Source organism: Pantherophis guttatus, chromosome 2 (assembly GCF_059756535.1).
Source record: "Pantherophis guttatus breed Tessera chromosome 2, ASM5975653v1, whole genome shotgun sequence".
Lineage (NCBI taxonomy): Eukaryota > Metazoa > Chordata > Lepidosauria > Squamata > Colubridae > Pantherophis > Pantherophis guttatus.
The window spans coordinates 180,057,500-180,076,649 of record NC_142064.1 but is presented as its reverse complement, the minus strand read 5'-3'; the positions used below and the strand labels follow the sequence as shown (position 1 = coordinate 180,076,649).

The window sequence follows — 19,150 nt, the reverse complement described above, 5'->3', positions numbered from 1 at the left end:
CCCCGCCTCGCTCATTTCCCCTCTGCAAGCGGGACGGGCGCATCGTAATTCGCGTAGCTTTCGCAGCGTTTTGCACGAACTGGGGGAGGGGGGGGGCTTGGGGTGCCAGCGAGCGAGCAAGCAAAAGCACGCATCTAAGCGGCGGGCGAGCTCGTTGGAGGCGCCCCCGATTCTTGGGCTAGGCTTCCCTTCGGCGAACCGGTTGGCACGGACGGCGGACGGCGTTGCCTCGCCGTCTTTTGGTTTGCGGAGCCGTATCTGAAGGATGGGTAGAGAGTGAAGCAGGAGCGGCCAAGCCAGTTATCCGGACGACCGAGTCAGGATGATATTAACGCGTAAGTATCGTCGTCACCAAGTCCCACGTTCGCTTGGGTCGCGTTGCTCCCGCCGGTTACGGCGAGGCTGGGCTATAAAGGCTTGTGAACGTGACTGGAGAGCCGCTTTAAAGTGAAGGCAGGCATGATGGAGCCTGGTCAGAACTGTCCGGATTGCGGTGCGCCTCGACTAGCTGGGGGTCTCTTGAACCAAGCGAAGGGAAGCGAAGCCGGGCGAGCTGCGGTGATCTCAGGATGGAAAACGTGACAGGAGAACGTCCCAAAGATGCTTTTTCAAGAGGCAACTGGACTTTCTGGGGGGAGGGGGGTTGGTTTTGTTTTTGAAGACGTTTTGCTTCTCATCCAAAAAGCTTCTTCAGCTCTGACTGGATGGTGGGGGAGTGGAAGGATTTATACTCCTTGCAGGCAGGTGGTCAGAGTTGAAGAAGCTTCTTGGATGAGAGGCAAAACGTCTTCAAAGAAAAACCAGAAAGTCCAGTTGCCTCTTGAAAAAAAGCACCTTTGGCACAACCATGACCTGGATCATTGAGAATCTCCAGTGACAGGAGAATGTGTGACTTCCTATGGCTTTGGGCGGCTCTGGGCTTGGCCATTGATGGATCCCTCCAAGGGAAGTGGGAGTAGGTTTCGTTGTGGGGAGAGAGGGTCATCCTCACTTCGGATTCCCAGGGTTTGTGTCATTTCCTGAGGCAGAACCCTTGTACAGAATCTTATTGCTGAATAGCTTTGTTCGATCGGAGCTGTGTTGCAATTCAGTGATGTGTCTCTGGATTGCAGGATCGTCTGGTAGGAAGGGAAATAGAGATTAAAAAAGAAATGCAAGAGGCACAGTCCCATACATACTTTGCATTCCAGGCTTGTGGGTCGTTTCTGAATATTCCTGAAGTGAATCCTTGACTGTTACTCCTTCGGCTAACCTTTCCTGACCTCAGACTTGTGGTATGTGAGAATGTAGGCATCGTTCTTTAAAATTAAAACTCAACATTATTATATCCTTAAACAGCCATAGTTGAGCTCAGAGGGGAAAAAAATGAGAACAGTTCTTTAGTATGTAAAATTGGCTTGGCCTTAAAGCGGAGTTCTTTCCTGCAACTGAGCCTATTGGGAAAAGATATATGGAAAATATTTTAATACTGTTCTGTTCAGTTACTTAAGTTTCACTCTTTCTCAGCCCATATAACTAAGAGATATTGAGAATTCCATAGGGGTGGAAGGAAAATTACAACCTGCCTCTAAAAGCTATATTATTAGAAGAAGCCTCTGCTATTTTTAAAAGTGTATAAAATCAGAATAAAGGAAATAAAATCTCTTTCTGTGTTGAATTATGTATGAGAGAGATATAGATGCATGTGAACACACACGCATTTTCAATAGCTATCTCCTTAATTACTTTTGCAGGGGTTTTTTTCTTACTTACTGCATGAACACAATGCTATTCTGGTACTACAGGCCTTTTGTATATTGAGCTTAATTGTTTGGAGCCCCTGGATACCTGCTGGCAAGCATCACTCCCACAGAGTGGGAAAACTTTGAGCCACAATATGACCTGTGTGGGCCTTATTTATTTCCCACCTTCTGCCCTTGTTAGCACATGATCTTAAAACAGAAGGTTGTCTAAAAAGATTGTCAATGCAGTTGCTGATGGGACGTAGCTACTACTAGGGGGATTGTGAATTCCAGTGCTTGGCATTTGTCTAATTCAGTGCTTGTTGACTGTTGTTCTGGAGCAGGCCATCCTGGGGAATGGTGGTGGGAAAAAACAATGTGGTTAAGTTTTTAAGGACAAAAGGAGCAATAGGCAAAAAGTTAATGGTTTGGCTTTTATGGCAGCTGTAAATCCTGCAAACATTGTTGAATACTGTCAGCTGGGTTTTTTTTGGTTTATTATTATTTTTTTTTTTGCTGCTCTAATAGGACTATTCCAGGTAAAATGAAGAACCACAGTTAACATGTGTCAGGACAAATATAGTAGAGGAAAAGATATTCTTTACTGAGCTGATCAAACTGATGTCTAGATGCAACAAACAATAACATACAATTGGCATTAACAATCTTACATCTGATTGGAAATAACATCCAGTTGATCTTCACTTCTCTTAATAGTATTTTCATAGCCTTTACAAAATCCTTAACTGACAGACTTAATTGATTTTGTAAAGACTGTGAAAATACTACTACTGAGAGAAGAGAAGCACCATTAGTTCTGTTTTCATAAGGATTTTGAATATAACTTGCTGAACACACATTAATTTGACTATAGGAAATTTTGTCTGACAAATATGCATTAGATATGATAATTATGAAATCCCTTCATATTTTTCCATAATACTTTCTGATATGGATTATGAACATTTGCATCTAAGATTGGAAATTATCATATAATAACAGCTAATAGCTATAAATTCATCACCACTATTTTAGAAATTAACATTAAATCTAGATTGCCAGTTAAAATAATGATATCTAGATATTCACTATAACAAAATTTTAAGTAGTATTACAGTTCAGCAAAAGACAGTAATAAAAAAGTAAAATAGGTTAAAAAAAGACATCAGAGGAAACAGATTTAAATATGGGGTCAGTTGTCAATAATAGTTTTAAATTATTTTTTTGTCTGAAAAAATATTCTGATTTATATATATTTCTCATTTTAACTCATATTGAGTATGGTTACAATTCATACATTTTATTGACCACAGTGCTGGGGATATGTGATTCCATAACCTAAATTATTAACTTTTTATTGTCTAATTTACAGTGCAAATTATTACTAAAAGAAGGCACGTATTTGATATTGCTACTTGCACAATTTTAACTTTTCTCAAGTGCAGATTGGTTTGCACTTTATAATGATGTTATAAAGCTTTTACTACTATTTTTCAAAGTTGAAATTCAAAATTAGGCAAGATTCACAGTGCATATTTACATAATTTCTAAAAAGGATCTAACAGTGATTTTTTTCAATAATCTGAATCTTCAATCTTTGAATAATGAAATCAGCAGGAAATGGAAACTTTCAACTGTTCAAATGTTTAGAAAGTCAGGAAATGTGTATTATATGCAAAGACAAGGAGAATCATAATTCTTTGGGATTTGGCACCATATAATGATAATATATAAAATACTTTAAAAGCTTGGAATGGTTTTTGAGTGACTGTTATTTAATCAAACCTGGAAAATAAAAAGTCTAATATTATAAGAAAATGAACATTTTAGAATCATTTATTGAAGAATAAGATAAACCAGCTTTTCAGGAGACTAAGTCTAAGTAGTGTGGTGAAGGCATTAAGATTCCTTATCCACAGATGTTCATTAGGTAATCTTGGAAAATGGTCTCTGAGTCCAAACTATTTTATAGGGAGTAAGGAGCACAACACAATTTTCTTTCTTTCACTGATGTTTCCAGTCCACACTTCTTCCAAGTGTTTTGGGGGAAATACTCCAAACCTCAGGAATGAATTGTAATTAAGGTCTAGATGTAATTTCCTTTTTCTATTCTGCTGGTTAAAACTGTGCTTCCAGTTGTAAGGATTAATTGAATACAAGGCCATCAATAAAAACACTTGCATATTGCATGAACACTAAGAGAAAAAAAGGCTGAAATTAATCAATGCAGATTAGTCTTCATTGACCAGTTTGGGCCGTCTTTTCTCTCAGTGTTCATGCAAGTGTTTTTATACAAATAATTCCTGTGATATTTAAGTCGGGTGTGTTGTTCATTGGTTTATTTTCACACATCAGTCCCATTTCTGTTGGTATGAAGTTTCTTTTATCTCTAAGGAATGAAAGAGATCACATAGAATGGATAGATGGTTCTATTGAGAACAAATGTTGACCAGGGACTTCTGAGCTCTGGGTAAAAAACTGAAAAGGTATCTTTCTAAAAAAATTGCTGTCATAAAGTCTGACTCTATTCAAAGCTGACGTGTACAATGTTAACCATTTATGTCTGAAAGTGAGGACAAAATCTGCTTGGCTCACTTACAGGGGTTTAGAAATGCCCATATTCACACTCCAGACTGCAAGCAGATTGAGAAAAACTATTGCAAACTTTGCCTTCCCATATGTACAACTGGAAAAAGAGACATCTAGAAAACTTTAAAAAACCAGAATAGGATAAAATCTGCAGGAAAGTTCAGTCAGTATGAGCATATTTCAAGAACATCATTAAGAATTTTTGGATTATACTCTGAAAATATTTCTTTAAAGAACTTGTAACTTGTATTTTGGCTGTGAGAGATGATGAAATTTGTACCAAAATTATTCATATCATGTCAAATTTCAAACAGGTTGAGAGGGTTTAATACAAAGGGAAGGGGGTGATAATAAAAATAATTTTATTCTTCCTGAAGGTAGTGCAGCTGTTTGTTGGTTGGGACCGAGAAGATTAATTCACATTTCTTTTTTTTAAAAAAAACAGTCTTTAAACCAATCAGTTAACCAATATAATTCATAAAATATCGTTTTGTAACTGCTGAATATGAGGGAAAATGAGGTGGAATGAATGGTAAAGCATTTCCAAGATCTTGCCACTCATCCCAGATGGCCAAATTATTGAAGTGAGAAATAACTGCAGTCACTTTTATTGTGGCTAAGGATCTATCACAAAAGTCACTCTGACCTTTGCCTAGATCTTAAGCCTAGGTTTGTTGATACATAGATTCTAGTCTTTCTCCTTCCTTCCATTCTTGGCTGACCACTATATTCTATGTAAGTTATGAAAAAGACAACAATTACTTTCCTCCTCCTCGCTCCCCTCTTCTTCCTCTTTTGATATGGCTGCTGAAGTGTCATGATTTTAGTTCAGCAGAGGTTTAGATGAAAGATTGGGATCAACCCATCCAAGACCGAGTGGCTGTGGTTTCCGACGTCCCGATATAGTCAGTTGACGCCATCACTGACTATTGGGGGTGAATCATTGGCCCCCACGGAGAGGGCTCGCAACTTGGGCGTCCTCCTGGATTCACGGCTGTCTTTAGAAGAGCACTTGACGGCCGTGACCGGGAGGATTTTTTATCAGGTCCGCCTGATTCGCCAGTTGCGTCCCTTTCTGGATCGGGACTCGTTACGCACGGTCACTCATGCCCTCGTCACCTCCCGCCTGGACTATTGTAATGCTCTCTACATGGGGCTCCCCTTGAGGAGCACCCGGAGGCTCCAACTGGCGCAGAGTGCAGCCGTGCGGGTGGTAATGGGAGCGACATGGCGCTCCCATGTAACACCTCTCCTGCGCGAGCTGCACTGGCTCCCGGTGGTCTTCCGGGTGCGCTTCAAGGTTTTGGTTACCACCTTTAAAGCGCTCCATGGCTTAGGGCCTGGTTATTTACGGGACCGCCTACTACCACCAATAGCCTCCCACCGGCCAGTACGCTCTCATAGAGAGGGACTCCTCCGGGTGCCGTCAGCCAAACAGGGTCGACTGGCGGCCCCTAGGGGGAGAGCCTTCTCTGTGGGAGCACCTACCATCTGGAATGAGCTCCCCCCGGAGATACGGAGGAACCCGGATCTGCGTTCCTTCCGCCGTGCTGTGAAGACCTTTTTATTCCATCAAGCGGGCTTGGCCTGATCTCTTCCCTTTTTAAAATATGTAAATTTTAATCTGTTTTTAAATTATTGGGGTATTTTAATTTGTCTGGGCCAAAAAGTTTAATTTGATTTTATCGGGTTTTTAAATTTTGTGTATTTATGTATTTTATTGTTGGCTGTTCACTGCCCTGAGTCCTTCGGGAGTAGGGCGGTATACAAATCAAATAAAACCTAAAACCTAAAAAAAAACCTAAAATGTTTTGCAGAGGATTTTGAACTGAGGTAAATGCAGGTTAGAGCTGTCTACTCCATTTCCTGTAAATGTGTTCCAGATGTTTAACTTCTGGAGCTGGAGCTCACCTCTAGTAACTTTTAACAGATCAGTGTGTGGTTTCTTGTCTGAATCATAGGTTGATAACGAAATTATTTAATACTTTATCCTTAAAACGTGCCTACTTTCAGTTCCTGATTATTATTTTTTTATGCACTCATTCTGATCTGTCTTCCATTTGTGATAGTAATACAATAGTGTTCCTTGTTATTTCCTCATCTTTTTTATTTTGGCTCCTTTGATACTTCTGCTTCTACTTTTGAACAGATTGAATATTTCCATGGGCTCCTAGTTAACTCATAATATACACAACTCTTGCTCCAAAGAGTAATAAACAAAGTTTGCAGGTCTCAAAGTTTGCAATTATAGACAATGGACAAAGTTTGCAGGCAATACATCGAGTTTGCAGGTGGACTTTGCACCTATCTAGTAACTATCACACACTTTATTTATACCCCACCATGCAAAAAATGAGATCATTGACTATAATCCAGCCATGTAAAATTTTTATAATTGGAAACTTCTAGTATTCAACCACTGCCTAATATTCCCTTTGGATGTGGTGTATTTAAACATGTTTCTATTTAAACATGTAAATGACAATTACATACATTTGGTTGACATGGGAAGACATAAATCTGGATTTGAAAATTCATTGATTTGATTTATACATCACATTATGCTAAAGCCAAAGAATTACATTTAAAGTGAGGTAGGGAGTCCCGTTATTGATGTTGGTGCATTTTAGGTGCTACTCCTAAATATAAACATGAATGCCTTTGATACAGCCTGTCTACCTTATAATTAAATTCTTAATCCACATTGTACTTTGCTTGTGTGCTTTGATTTGAAATTACATACATAATTAAATGTGTACAGTTGGATTAATTGGAGAGTTGGTTGGGAAACTGACATCTACAATGCAAAGTGAAAACTGCAAATAATTAATCAATTTATAGCTTTCTCTGATTTGACAACTCTATGCTGACCAGGTTGCAGAAAATTGCACAATAATGGTGCAATCCCTTTGTGGTTCTGGTGTGAATAGGGCAACCTTCCTCCCCAACAATCAGAGTTTGCACTGAAGCCTTCAACCCTGAATACCTTGGTACTTCAACTTGAACCAGAGCTATAACATAAACTAGGTTAGAGAAGAAACTGTCTTCATAAGGGACCCAATAACCTGTAATATTTTCTCATTTTAGATATGATGAGCCTATATTGTCCTAGAAACATGCTTGAAGTTTTAAGGGAACTGTTGAATGTTCTGTAATTGTCAGAATTCTGTTTCCACCTTTTTCCTGTGAGGATGTTACACTATTATAGCTGCAAGGTTTATATTAATTAGTACCAAATGATTGTCATTTGGTTGTAATTAACTAACTATCTAAATACCAAGTAATATAGATGGAGAGTTGTGTAATTAAAATCCTTAGAAATAGGTGGAGGATAATGAAAGTGATTATTTCTTCAAAATGAACTATTTAAAGATTAAACTATTATTTAAAGATAAATAGACTATTTATCAAAGCATTAGTGTGCCCAGATATCTCAAAGACAATTTTGGGGTTTTTTTTTAATTACCATATGTTTTTGCTGGTTGAGTTTGATTTATGGAACACTTTCTGTATCACAATCCTCTGCTATTTTGCATTACTAAAGCCATTGTGTTTTTAGAGGCAAATACATAATCAAATGCACTCTATGTTTGGGCTCATCTTTATAGCTCTATAATGAATATATGAAGAGTAATACATTGCAAAAGTCTGTTTGAGGTTAGGGATTATTTTGGTGAAGGAGATACCACAATAAGCAGATTGATTCTGAGTTAGTAGCATGACATAATGACAGTTGTTTTGCTTCCTTAATATTGGAGTATCAGTCTTTAAAGTTGTTTTCTGATTCTTTCTTTCAGAAATTGAAGCCAAGGAAGCCTGTGATTGGCTGAAGGCTGCTGGTTTCCCCCAGTATGCTCAGATGTTTGCAGGTATTGCTACAGTGCTTGCAATAAGATATAATTATATACTGTATAATGTATACATACATACCTACATACCAGTGGTGGGTTCCTCCCAGTTCTGCCCAGTTCTGCCGAGCCGGTAGCGGTGATGATATGACGTCACTGAGCTGGTACTGCCCCCCCCCCCGTCCTCCACCCCCACTCCACCCCACCCCCGCATTATTCTTACCTTTTATTTGGCCTCACTCCCAATCTATTGCTTCCTCCTGAGTCCCAGCTGATGGCTAAAGAGAAAAAACTGTTTAAACTCTTGCCATGGGGCTTCAAAGGGCCATCCTACAGCTGATCAGTGTTAAAAGAAAACAAATGAGTAGACCGGTGCCTGCAAAAATAAATGGATAGACCAGTGCCTGCAAAAATACATGAGTAGACCGGTGCCTGCAAAAATAAATGGGTAGACCAGTGCCTGCAAAAATACATGAGTAGATCAGTGCCTGCAAAAATAAATGGGTAGACCGGGGCCTGCAAAAGTACATGAGTAGACTGGTGCCTGCAAAAATAAATGGGTAGAACAGTGCCTGCAAAAATACATGAGTAGATCAGTGCCTGCAAAAATAAATGGATAGATTGGTACAGCTCTGCAAGCAGTTAAAAGCCTGGTAGACCAGTACCTCTGCTAAATCCTAAATAATTGTCACATGACCATCAAGCCATGCCCACAAAAATAGCCACGCCCACAGAACCGGTAGTAAAAATGTTTAGAACCCACCCCGATACATATATACATACATATATATAATTACAATTATTTGCAAGAATAAACGCAAGAATAAATCCAAGCTCTTTCTAGAAAATCTTTACCCACATTTAATGATCTTTAATAAACAAATGCCAACAAATATAAAATCATTTATGCCAGTTCTACCGGTATAGAAAGTAAACAAAGTAGGCAAAGAATTGTTATCCATAAACTTGGTTAATATTAACAAAGTAGGGTTGGCTCAGAACTGGGGAACTTTGACTATAACATCCCCTATTTAAAGTACTTCCTATAGATATGATATAGCAATATAGTCTTATGAAAGGAAACATTATCTCCATATCAGTGTCGTAATTGAACTCTAGAAGGAATATTTTATATTATGCAAACTTTAATCAGGCTGCCAAAATATACAAAGGTCGGTCTGATAAACAATGCAAGAATAATTGTAACACACACCTTTAGTGTCAGAATTGATGGTCTCATTAAAAAAGATCTGAAAAGATGAAGGGGCTTTTTATTTTATGCCTACATTTTTTAAAAACAAATTTACTGGCAAATGACCACTTTGGTACCTAGTTATTTTAAAATGACTGGGAGTTGAGTATCAGAAAAAAATATGTCTCTTGTTTTCAGATGTCTTCTTTCAGGGATAAGATAAAGGTAAAAGTTCCCCTCACACATATGTGCCAGTCGTTCCTGACTCTAGGGGGCGGTGCTCATCTCCATTTCAAAGCCAAAGAGCCAGCGCTGTCTGACAATGATTCCGTGGTCATGTGGCCAGCATGACTAAATGCCGAAGGTGCACGGAGTGCTGTTACCTTCCCACTGAAGTGATCCCTATTTTTCTACTTGCATTTTTATGTGCTTTCGAACTGCTAGATTGGCAGAAGTTGGGGCAAATAATGGGAGCTTACTCCGTTACGCGGCGCTAGGGATTCAAACCACCAAACAGCCGATCTTTTTGATTGATAAGCTCAGCATCTTAGCCACTGAGCTACCGTGTCCCTCTTTTTTCAGGGGTAGATAAATACAATTACTGATTTAGAAAGAAGCAAGTTCAGAGTTCTTCCTATTATCCTCATCTACCCCACATCACAGTGGATACAGGATACTGTTTATTTGTTTATTGGACAATAGGTACTTTCCATATGACACAGCTAAAACCCAGCCTTTGTTCTCAAATAACTTTGTTCAAGCTGTCACCCAGTAAAATTTGAACAATAGGAGAGTAGACTTTTCAGAGGAAATACTCTGGTTTTCTCCTTAAAGCTTTCCTGGGCATGTCTTTAAGATAGGTTCAGCATCAACAGAGACAAGAATAATAATTCAATCAGAGCAATGAGTATAATAGATAATTCAAGTTGAAAAATTCATTTCAGAGAAATGAAGGAGGAAAATCAGGCTAGAGATTATTGCAGTTCATGAGAGACAAAATAATAAACAGACTTGTAGTTGTATCAAAATAACAGAAAATGAATGTTAGACTTAAAGATTGTAGGGGAAAAATGTTTATAAAGCAAATTAGGCGTTACTTTGGGTCTAGTCTTGTAGAATGCATTGCTGAGTGTGTCTTTTATGGAATAGTAATGGACACTTGAATTTCTAATTCTTAAAATGTATTTCTGTCATAGATATTCAAAATTCCTAGTTTTTCCCTGGTTAATATACTCTAAAATTCTCACATGCAAAGTATTGTGTCCTGATTCATAAATATTTATGAGAGCTTTATCATTTTAAGTTCTGTTGTTTTTCTTAACTTTAGAAATGTTAAATAAAAGTGAAAGCATAGTATTTGGAACTTGTTTTTCAGATATGCAGTTTCCAGTTGACATAAAAACTGTGAGGAAAGATCATGAATTTTTAGATCGAGATGAAATAGAATCTCTCTACAGGTAAACTTTGGTCTGAATTTCTCTTTGGCTTAGTAATAGATGTCTAGGACTGATAACCTAAGGCTTTAATTAAGTGAAGCACTTAATGAAGTCAGTGGGCTATGACTAATATCTTGTATCTTACTTTGTTCCTGTTTGGATGTCTGGAGGAATATGTATTGTTGTTGTACGCAATATATAAGTTCCAATTTCAGTACATATGGCTTCAATGGATTTTTGTAAGAAAAAAAAATACCCTTGCAGCTACAGAGTTGCCTTGAAGCAGTCAATATATATATAAAATGAATTTTGGTGATTTCAGTACACAGACTATCATTACAATTGGCAAAATACTAATGAAATCTTGCTAATTTCTGATCTATGCAAAGTTTATCGTTGTCCAAATATGAGCTTTACAATAATGTGGAAGAATTTCAGTAGTGTCACCAAATTTATGAACTAGATTTAAGTTGTTTTGTCAAATATTTCAGGCTACACATCAGATATATATCAATTGATGGTGCTCATAATTTTTCCATTGCACATGAAATTTCGGAATCTAGGATGCAATGCTCAGATTTTTTTTACAGTACTGTAGATAAGAGGCTTTAGGTCAGAGAGATGCACAAGTTTATATAGGTCAAGGAATACATTTTACCTTTGAGTAGCATGCCAGAAACTGGACACCAAAAAACAGCAAGTCGGCCTAGGACAAAGTAACTTCTCATTTACCAACTGTGTAGTATACTGTGCATGTATTGGATTTAGGACCAGGAGACCCAGTTCAAAATTGATCTTTGGTCTCTCAAGTGTATCTTTGAAACTCATATAGGTCTGATATCTCACATTGTGCGTCTTTGATGTAGATAATATGTTTTCTCTTTTGGATTAACTGTACTGCTCCTATCATCAAGCTTGAGAGAATATGTATTCTAAGTGCACTTATTTTTAACTATTTTAACTATTAGTATTAGAAAATGCCAGGTAATGAAGGAATTGCCATTTTAACAGTGCTTTAGTATCTGCAGTGGCTTTCTTTGGGTTGCAAATTATAAGTGTAGAGTTGTGTTTAATTGTACTAGGAGTAAGAAAATTGTGGGCCCAGTTTTCTGTATGGTTCGTATTTTAAGTTTTTTGGTTGGTCCCAAAGTATCATCTGAAAATCAGCCATTATAATTTTTCTGGAAAGAGCTTGAATAAAATGCTGCAGGTGGTTAAGTGGTGCTGAAATATCGCCAGAGCAGCTGAAGAGTTTTACATATATGTTATAATTACATTATTTTTTTCTTTTGGAAAGCAACGATCCTCCCATCTATTACACAACTACCAACTATACCTCAGGGGAGTTCAAGAATAATTGCTTAAATTGCAAACAAATTGCACAATATTTTAAGCTATTTCATCCATAAATATATTGCTGGAAGGCTATATGTAGCAAATTTCCTTTAAAATGCATATGAAGATTAAAAGAGCAAATGAATTCTCAGAGATCCTGGTATGAACTGACAACCTTTCCATTCCATTTACTGGAATTATATGCCACTGGAATTATTGACCATTCTGGTTTTGAATATTTTGCATATATTCAACCTTTGAAAATCAGATTTGAAATAAGATAACAACATTACAAATATTTTTAAAAAATAACAACCAAAAGCATAGAGGTCATTCACACTTAATGATGGGGTTGGGAACTCCATCACTAAACCAAATGTGTATAAAAGTGAGACCTCATGTGACTGTACTGAATTATGATGGCAATCGCAGCAGTTCCAGTTGCCATCATTAAGTGAATCCTGCCCAGTCATTAAGTGTAATGTCTCTATTTGCAACTTCCTACCTTTTTTCCCTATTGGCTTGTTAGAAGCCAGTAGTGAAGGTCACAAATAGTGATGGTATGATTGGAGGATGCTGTGACTGGAGTAATTGCAGGGCACCTGAATTGCAATCTGATAGTCAAGGAGAAGTTTTTAATCCAGTGGAAAAAAAATCACTGGACTAAAAGAAAAAAGAAACTATGCTTGAGGATTCCCATTTTCTTATACCTAAATGAAACACCTGAGAATCTGTATCAGAAAACTCCCCCTACCCTCCACACCAACTCATATTGAATTGAATTAGGATGGCCTATTGAATGAGATGAGGCTATCTTGCTGTGAGGATTGTGTCCCTTTGTGTCTGAATGAAATGTGACTGAAGGACTTTTTGCTAATGAAATAAATTCTGAATATCATTCACAGGATTAAAAAAAAAAGAATGATACTGAAAATAGCTATAACCTTTTATGTATTAATTGGAAGACTTCAAGCCACAATCTTTTTTTAAAAATTCAGTAGCTTTGTCAGGACATTTTTGTTGTTGTTGTTAATGCATACCTTGATGCCTGTTTCCTTGTATGAGGTTTTTTTTAAAAAAACATTAAGAAGCAAACAAAGTGAGACACTATCCTCAGTGGAACAGCGCAGAAAAAATAAAGAGATGATTTTGCTTATAATGTGTGCCATATTTAAGAATGGAAGACAACCAGGATGATAGAACTTTGTCTCTCTTTGTTTTCCCCAGACGGTTAAATACCTTGAATAAGTATGCAGAAGTGAAGATGGAAATAAGTAAGCCAAGAAAGCGGGTATGTTTATTATTCATTAAAAAAATGTTTACCGTAAAGTGAAAGACATTGGTATGCATGGTAGTGTTTGCCTCAGGACTACATATCAATCTTTGCTTGTAGATACTTATGAATGAAACGGTTGTATTAGCTAGTTCCTATCTCTGGCAGAGACCATCCCTGGGTTGTTTATGGTCCATCATGTCACCAACTCACAACTTTTATTACATAGTTGCATAGTAGGCAACGGACTGGACAGCAAAGAGATACGTTGCTGGTTAAACACACAGATACTCAGAGACTCTGAACGGTGAAAAAAAACATTCTTTACTCTTAGTGAAAAAACAAACTTGGTTTCTCAAAACAATGATAACACGTCTTCGAATAATCACTCTCCAACACAAAACATAGTTTGCTTACAGTTCTCTTCAGTCACACACAGTCCCTCTTCAGAAGATCAATCATCAAATAGCAAGAGCAGGAGCTCCTGGGTTTCCAGTCTACTTTTATGGCTGCCTGATAATAGTACAGCCAATCATTCTTCTTATATCATTTAAAGTCACAAACATAGTTCTTCTATATATTACCTACCCAATCGTAGGATAAATATCCAACACTTATTAACCAGAGAAATGAGTCTAAAATCATCTCCAATACATTACATTTGTCCTTCTGAATTTGCTCATGGATAGATGATTAAAGCATTAAAGAAACCAGTGGTTATAAGCAGATGATATGAGAAATCTTAAAAAAAACAAAACATCCTAGACCTAGCAGGACATGATTCAGAGGCTGAATGGAAGAAGCCACCTTGGGACAATTGGTTGTCTTCATGACTGACTGATTACTTGATAGAGTCTTCTATTGAGCAATCTGTTTCTCAACATATTATTTACTATAAAGACTGTTTTCCTGCTGGTATTAATTTTCAGTTGTAAGTATATAATATATTCTCACTTGGAAATGATATTTTATCCTAAATGCCATCTGTATACCCTATTCCCTCCATAATATTCATGATGTTAAATGAGGTGAGAGTGTTTTGAGATATAATATTCTTACTTATATTTTTAAACTAAAATGGACATAGTTAAAAAGAAGATTGGACTATTTTTTTTTCACCCAAGCATTTTTATATATGAGATATGTTTTTTTTTCTGTGTGTGATAAGGGTATTAATAAATTTATATCTGCAGTATTACATGATTCTACCAATTCATTTATTGCATATATAATGTTAAATGGCTCAATTGCCTCCTCTAATTTCATGGAAGACCATAAAGATATGGCTCTTCCCCAAATACTGGACTAGGATGGAGATTGAGTCAAGGCACTCATTGAGTGCCTGGTAGGAAGGGTGGTTTTGTTATGATTCATGTTTATATTAATTGTTGTGAGCTGCCCAGGATCATTGTATGAATTAGGTGACCATATTAGTTCTTTAAATACAGTAGATAATAAATAAATTTCTAAATTTAGGTAATGTTAGCTGCTGAATTCCCAGAAGTTCATTAAAGGATATCTTAATTTAAAACTCTTTCACTTATAAGGCAGTATTTAGGTTGAACACATTTGTTTGAGTGTTGCAAAAAGAAGATGTTGCATACTTAAATAAAATATTCCAATACTGTTCTCAAATATTAAAATAGCTTGATTTGTTAGAACTGTATGTGCCTATAAATGAGCTATACAGATAGAGCAGTAGGATTGCCATTTTTTCTTTTCTAGCATTAGCCTTTTTTTAATGAAACTGTCAACTGTGAAACGGATCGAGCCCATGGCAGCCATCTTCCATTTCTCAAGTTGCCACACAGCTTGGGGAGGGGAGAACCAAGGTTGCTCCCAATAGGTGCCGGCCAGAGACTGAAACCAGTAGCCAAGGAGATACCAGAATATCTAATTCAACAATGTGACCTGTGACACTGGGGAGGGAGGAATCTCTAACGTTTAATTACACTGAAACCCTGGGAAATAACTAGAGCCGGTTTGAAGATCATCTGTGCCAAAATCATGTACTCAGTAAAGCAATTCTTTGAAGCTGAAAGTCTCAGAGTGCTGACTCGTTTGGGTTCATTAGTTGGAACCTTGACCAAAACATTATTTTGGAAAATGAAACAGTTAATGCTATTTTCAGATCTTGATTATCTATATGATGTTATGTTTTAAATTTCTTTGTTTGCTTTAAGAGTGATGAATCTGAAGATGAAGAACCTTGTGCAATAAGTAACAAATGGACTTATGAGAAAGGTACCAAACGATGGTCCCATCTGGAAAATATAGAGGTTTCTTGTGCACTAAGACCTGAAAACCTGAGACTTAAAAGCAACGGCAGTGGGGATATTATATTTTCGGATCAAGGAGACATTCATGACAAAACTTCAGTTCATAGTTCTAGCAGTGGGGATAGTGATATAATCAATTTTCCCAAGATTTGCGATGTTGAGACCAGCAGAAGCTCTTCAACCTGTTCCTCAAATAAATTGGCATCCCCTGACTCTGCTTCCAGTTGCTCTCCTTCTCTTACTGAGACCTTGAATATGACAAGTGAGGACAAGAACTTGGATAAACTATGCCATAAAAAAGGAAACAGTTTCTTAAAGAAAATGGAGAAGTTGCGCTTAAGAAGTGGCACCTGTAAGAAACAAACACATTTGAAGGCCAAATTCAACATTAGTGAGCCTATTCTCCTAGAGGGATTGAGTGAAGAAAAGTTAAGAAGCTTAAATTGCATAGATATTTCTGATGCACCAGTGAGTCGGGTGATACAGCCTTCTTTCTATCCACAGAGCTGTAGTAGTAGCAGCAGCAGCAGCCAGTCGGGAGACAGTAGCACTGTGAGCACCCCAAGCCCAGTCAGCAAAGTAAGGAGACACAGTAAAAGAGGAGGAATGTATGCTGAAGAGTTTGATCCCAGCAAGCTTTCCTTAAGGAGTGATTTTTCTGAGCAAAACTCCAACAGTGAGATAAGTTTGCACAAAAACAAAGTATTTCAGGTACCACAAGGTCATAAGCCTGGGACTTTCCCCAAAGCGCTTACATATAGTCTGTTATCTCCAATAGACAATACCTCAGTCAACTGGAGAACGGGGAGTTTTCATGGATGCCAGAGAAGCAGGGATAAGAGTAATTCTCAGGAGCCTGAAGGGTCATGTGACTCTCCTTCACTGATGGATAACAGGCTGAGTATATATGACAATGTGCCAGAAAATCTTCACAAAATGAATTCACCAGAGACTGATGATGATGATGTCTTTACGGAATTAGACAATGTTATGGAACATGTGAATGGACTCAGGAAGTTGGTCAGCCAATGGACAGAGAAATTATCTGATGATGGTGACTCTGATTCTGCAAGTTACTCTAACCAATCCACTTCTCCATGCCCGTCGTCTCCTAAAGAAATCCATCTTGAAATTAAAAAGCGTTCAGAAGAAAAATCAGCAGAATTGCCAAATATTGATGGTGAAGACAGCTGCAGACACCTTGGTGAACACGGTTTAATGGAACTGACGTATGTAATGGGAACAGGAACAGGGATGATACCAACACATTCCATCAGGTTTGTTGAAATTGCAAAGAGTCAGAATAAAATGTGAAATGTGTAACAAATAAGTTAAGCAGTCTGATTAACTCTAAAAGCAGTCTATGTTAAATGCTGTTGGATTAAATTGCTTAATAATGACAATGACAATTTAACTAAATGTGAAATGTTTCAGGCTTTGATGTATAATTATTATGATTTGCAAATTATTAATTTTATATAATTAAATAATGAATGGTAAAAGAAAGTAGAGTTAATACCAACAGTAATAGGCATCTTAGGTGCAACTTCAAAGCATCGGGAACACTCTTAACACGATCAGCATTGACAAACTCACCATCAGTCAATTGCAAAAGGCAGCTTTACTTAGAACAGCTTATATGATGAGACAATGTATTTAGTATTATTAAACAACAATATCTGCTTAACCCAGGTTGATGGGAAGGACTCAATAGGCGGACAGGAATACCAAATCCAGTCTAACGATCTGGTTGATTGTGCAACCAAGTATAATAATATATTCTTATAAGATATTTTCAAACATTTAGAATTTTCAATGGGCCAGTATACCTTTAGATATAGAATGAGTACTGAAAATGGCATTAATACTAAAGAACATTTATGGTTTTTGTTTTTCAGGCATGGGAGAAGACCCTGGTCTAGCAGAGAAGGCACACATTTTGAAAGTCTTTATCTACAAATAGACAGCCAATCAGCAACTTGTCTGAACCGCATGCAAAAGCTTGCTTTGTTAAAATTAACTACTTTAATGGACAAATACTCTCCATCTAGCAAACAAGGATGGAACTGGTAAGTTAAAATGTCGGCTGGTGACCCCCAGGAGTAGAGCTTTCTCTGTGAGCGTTCCCACCCTTTGGAATCAATTTCCCTTGGGGCTCCGGTTGGCCCCTGACCTTCGCACCTTCCGCCGTGAATTGAAAACCTGGCTATTTATGTCCCCTAGCCTGGACTGATGGGGTAGTATATTTTAAATTTTTAAAATTTTTAAAATTTTTTATATTTTTTGTGTATATTTGTTGATTTTAACAGTTGTTGGTCGATTGTTGTGTGAGCTGCCCTGAGTCCTTGGAGATAGGACGGCATACAAATTTTATAAATAAATAAAATAAATAAATAAATAAAAGAAATAAAGACTTTTAGAATTTTATGGGCAAAATTGACAGTGTTCCAGAGTGTTTCACTTTTGCAGGAGTGCATTGTACATTTCTGAAAGTATATCTTTTAGATCAGGAGTGTCAAACTCGATTTCATTGAGGGCCACATCAGGGTTGTGTTTGACCTCGGGGGCTGGGGTGGCATGGCCAGCTTGACGTCACTCGTGCCAAGGGTGCCGGTGGTGGCTCGAATGCTCTACCAGCAAAAACAGCGCTCGGGTGCGCCGGGTGTGCCCCCCAGGCCCCATTTTTGGCCGGGATGGCCCTCTGCCAGTGAAAACAGAGCTTTTTGCTGGCAGAGGGCTGCAGGAGGCTATTGTGGCCGAAAACGGGGCCTGGGAGGGCCGTGTGCCGCCCTTCCGAGCTCCGTTTTTGCTGACAGAGGCATCGCAGGCTAGTCCTTTGCTGTTTCCAGGGCAGTCCAATGGGCCAGATCTAAGTACCCAGTGGGCCAGATCCAGCCTCCGGGCCTTGAGTTTGACTGCCCTGTTTTAGATCAACAAGTAGTTCTTGATGTTCCAGTTTGGCTCTGAACCTAGAATACTCCAATTGGCATATTCTGGTAGAAAGTGAAACCTTCAAGACATTGCCTACATTAATAATTTAAATAAAGGTAGCTCAGTTGAAGTTATTCCCAAAGTCTACTCACATTTCTGCTGCTTATTTTCTAGCAGGGCTGCCACATGATCCCAGAAAAATATTAGTTTAAGAAGGTGTCACATGTGTTCTGAATTGTTTTGTCTGTTTTCAGTGTGGCTCATAGCACAGCTCTACTTTCTACAGTAGTATCTAATTCCATCGTTGCATCTAGCTCTTTATGTTAGTGGTGTAGAATTTTATACAAACTATTTAATATATTGTATCTAAATTAAAAACAAGCAGAATATACGGAATATTTTGGTATAGATTTAAGATAGACGAAGAAAGATATAAACAGTAGTAGAAGTCTAAAGGCAAAGGAATGATATTTAGAGGTCAGCTGGTTTGTGGTAATTTATACTATGTAGATATTGAATATTGATACAAGATTCAATAATACGGAT

General features: G+C 37.7%; 1 protein-coding gene across 3 annotated transcripts in view; it reads left to right on the top strand.

Moving 5' to 3' along the window:
- The window catches only part of LOC117658005 (rho GTPase-activating protein 7-like), a 92,080-nt gene that overhangs the window by 57,510 nt on the left and 15,420 nt on the right, over positions 1–19,150 (top strand). The window contains exons 1-6 of one of the 3 annotated variants that reach the window (XM_034406137.2): positions 5–335; positions 8,108–8,179; positions 10,726–10,807; positions 13,349–13,412; positions 15,578–16,950; positions 17,572–17,742. In XM_034406137.2, coding sequence (XP_034262028.2) covers positions 323–335; positions 8,108–8,179; positions 10,726–10,807; positions 13,349–13,412; positions 15,578–16,950; positions 17,572–17,742 — 1,775 coding nt within the window. In that variant the 5' untranslated portion in view covers positions 5–322. Of the gene's footprint in view, positions 1–4; positions 336–1,234; positions 1,275–8,107; positions 8,180–10,725; positions 10,808–13,348; positions 13,413–15,577; positions 16,951–17,571; positions 17,743–19,150 lie in introns of those variants that run through there. The other 2 variants (XM_034406145.3, XM_034406128.3) reach the window with 2 other exon arrangements.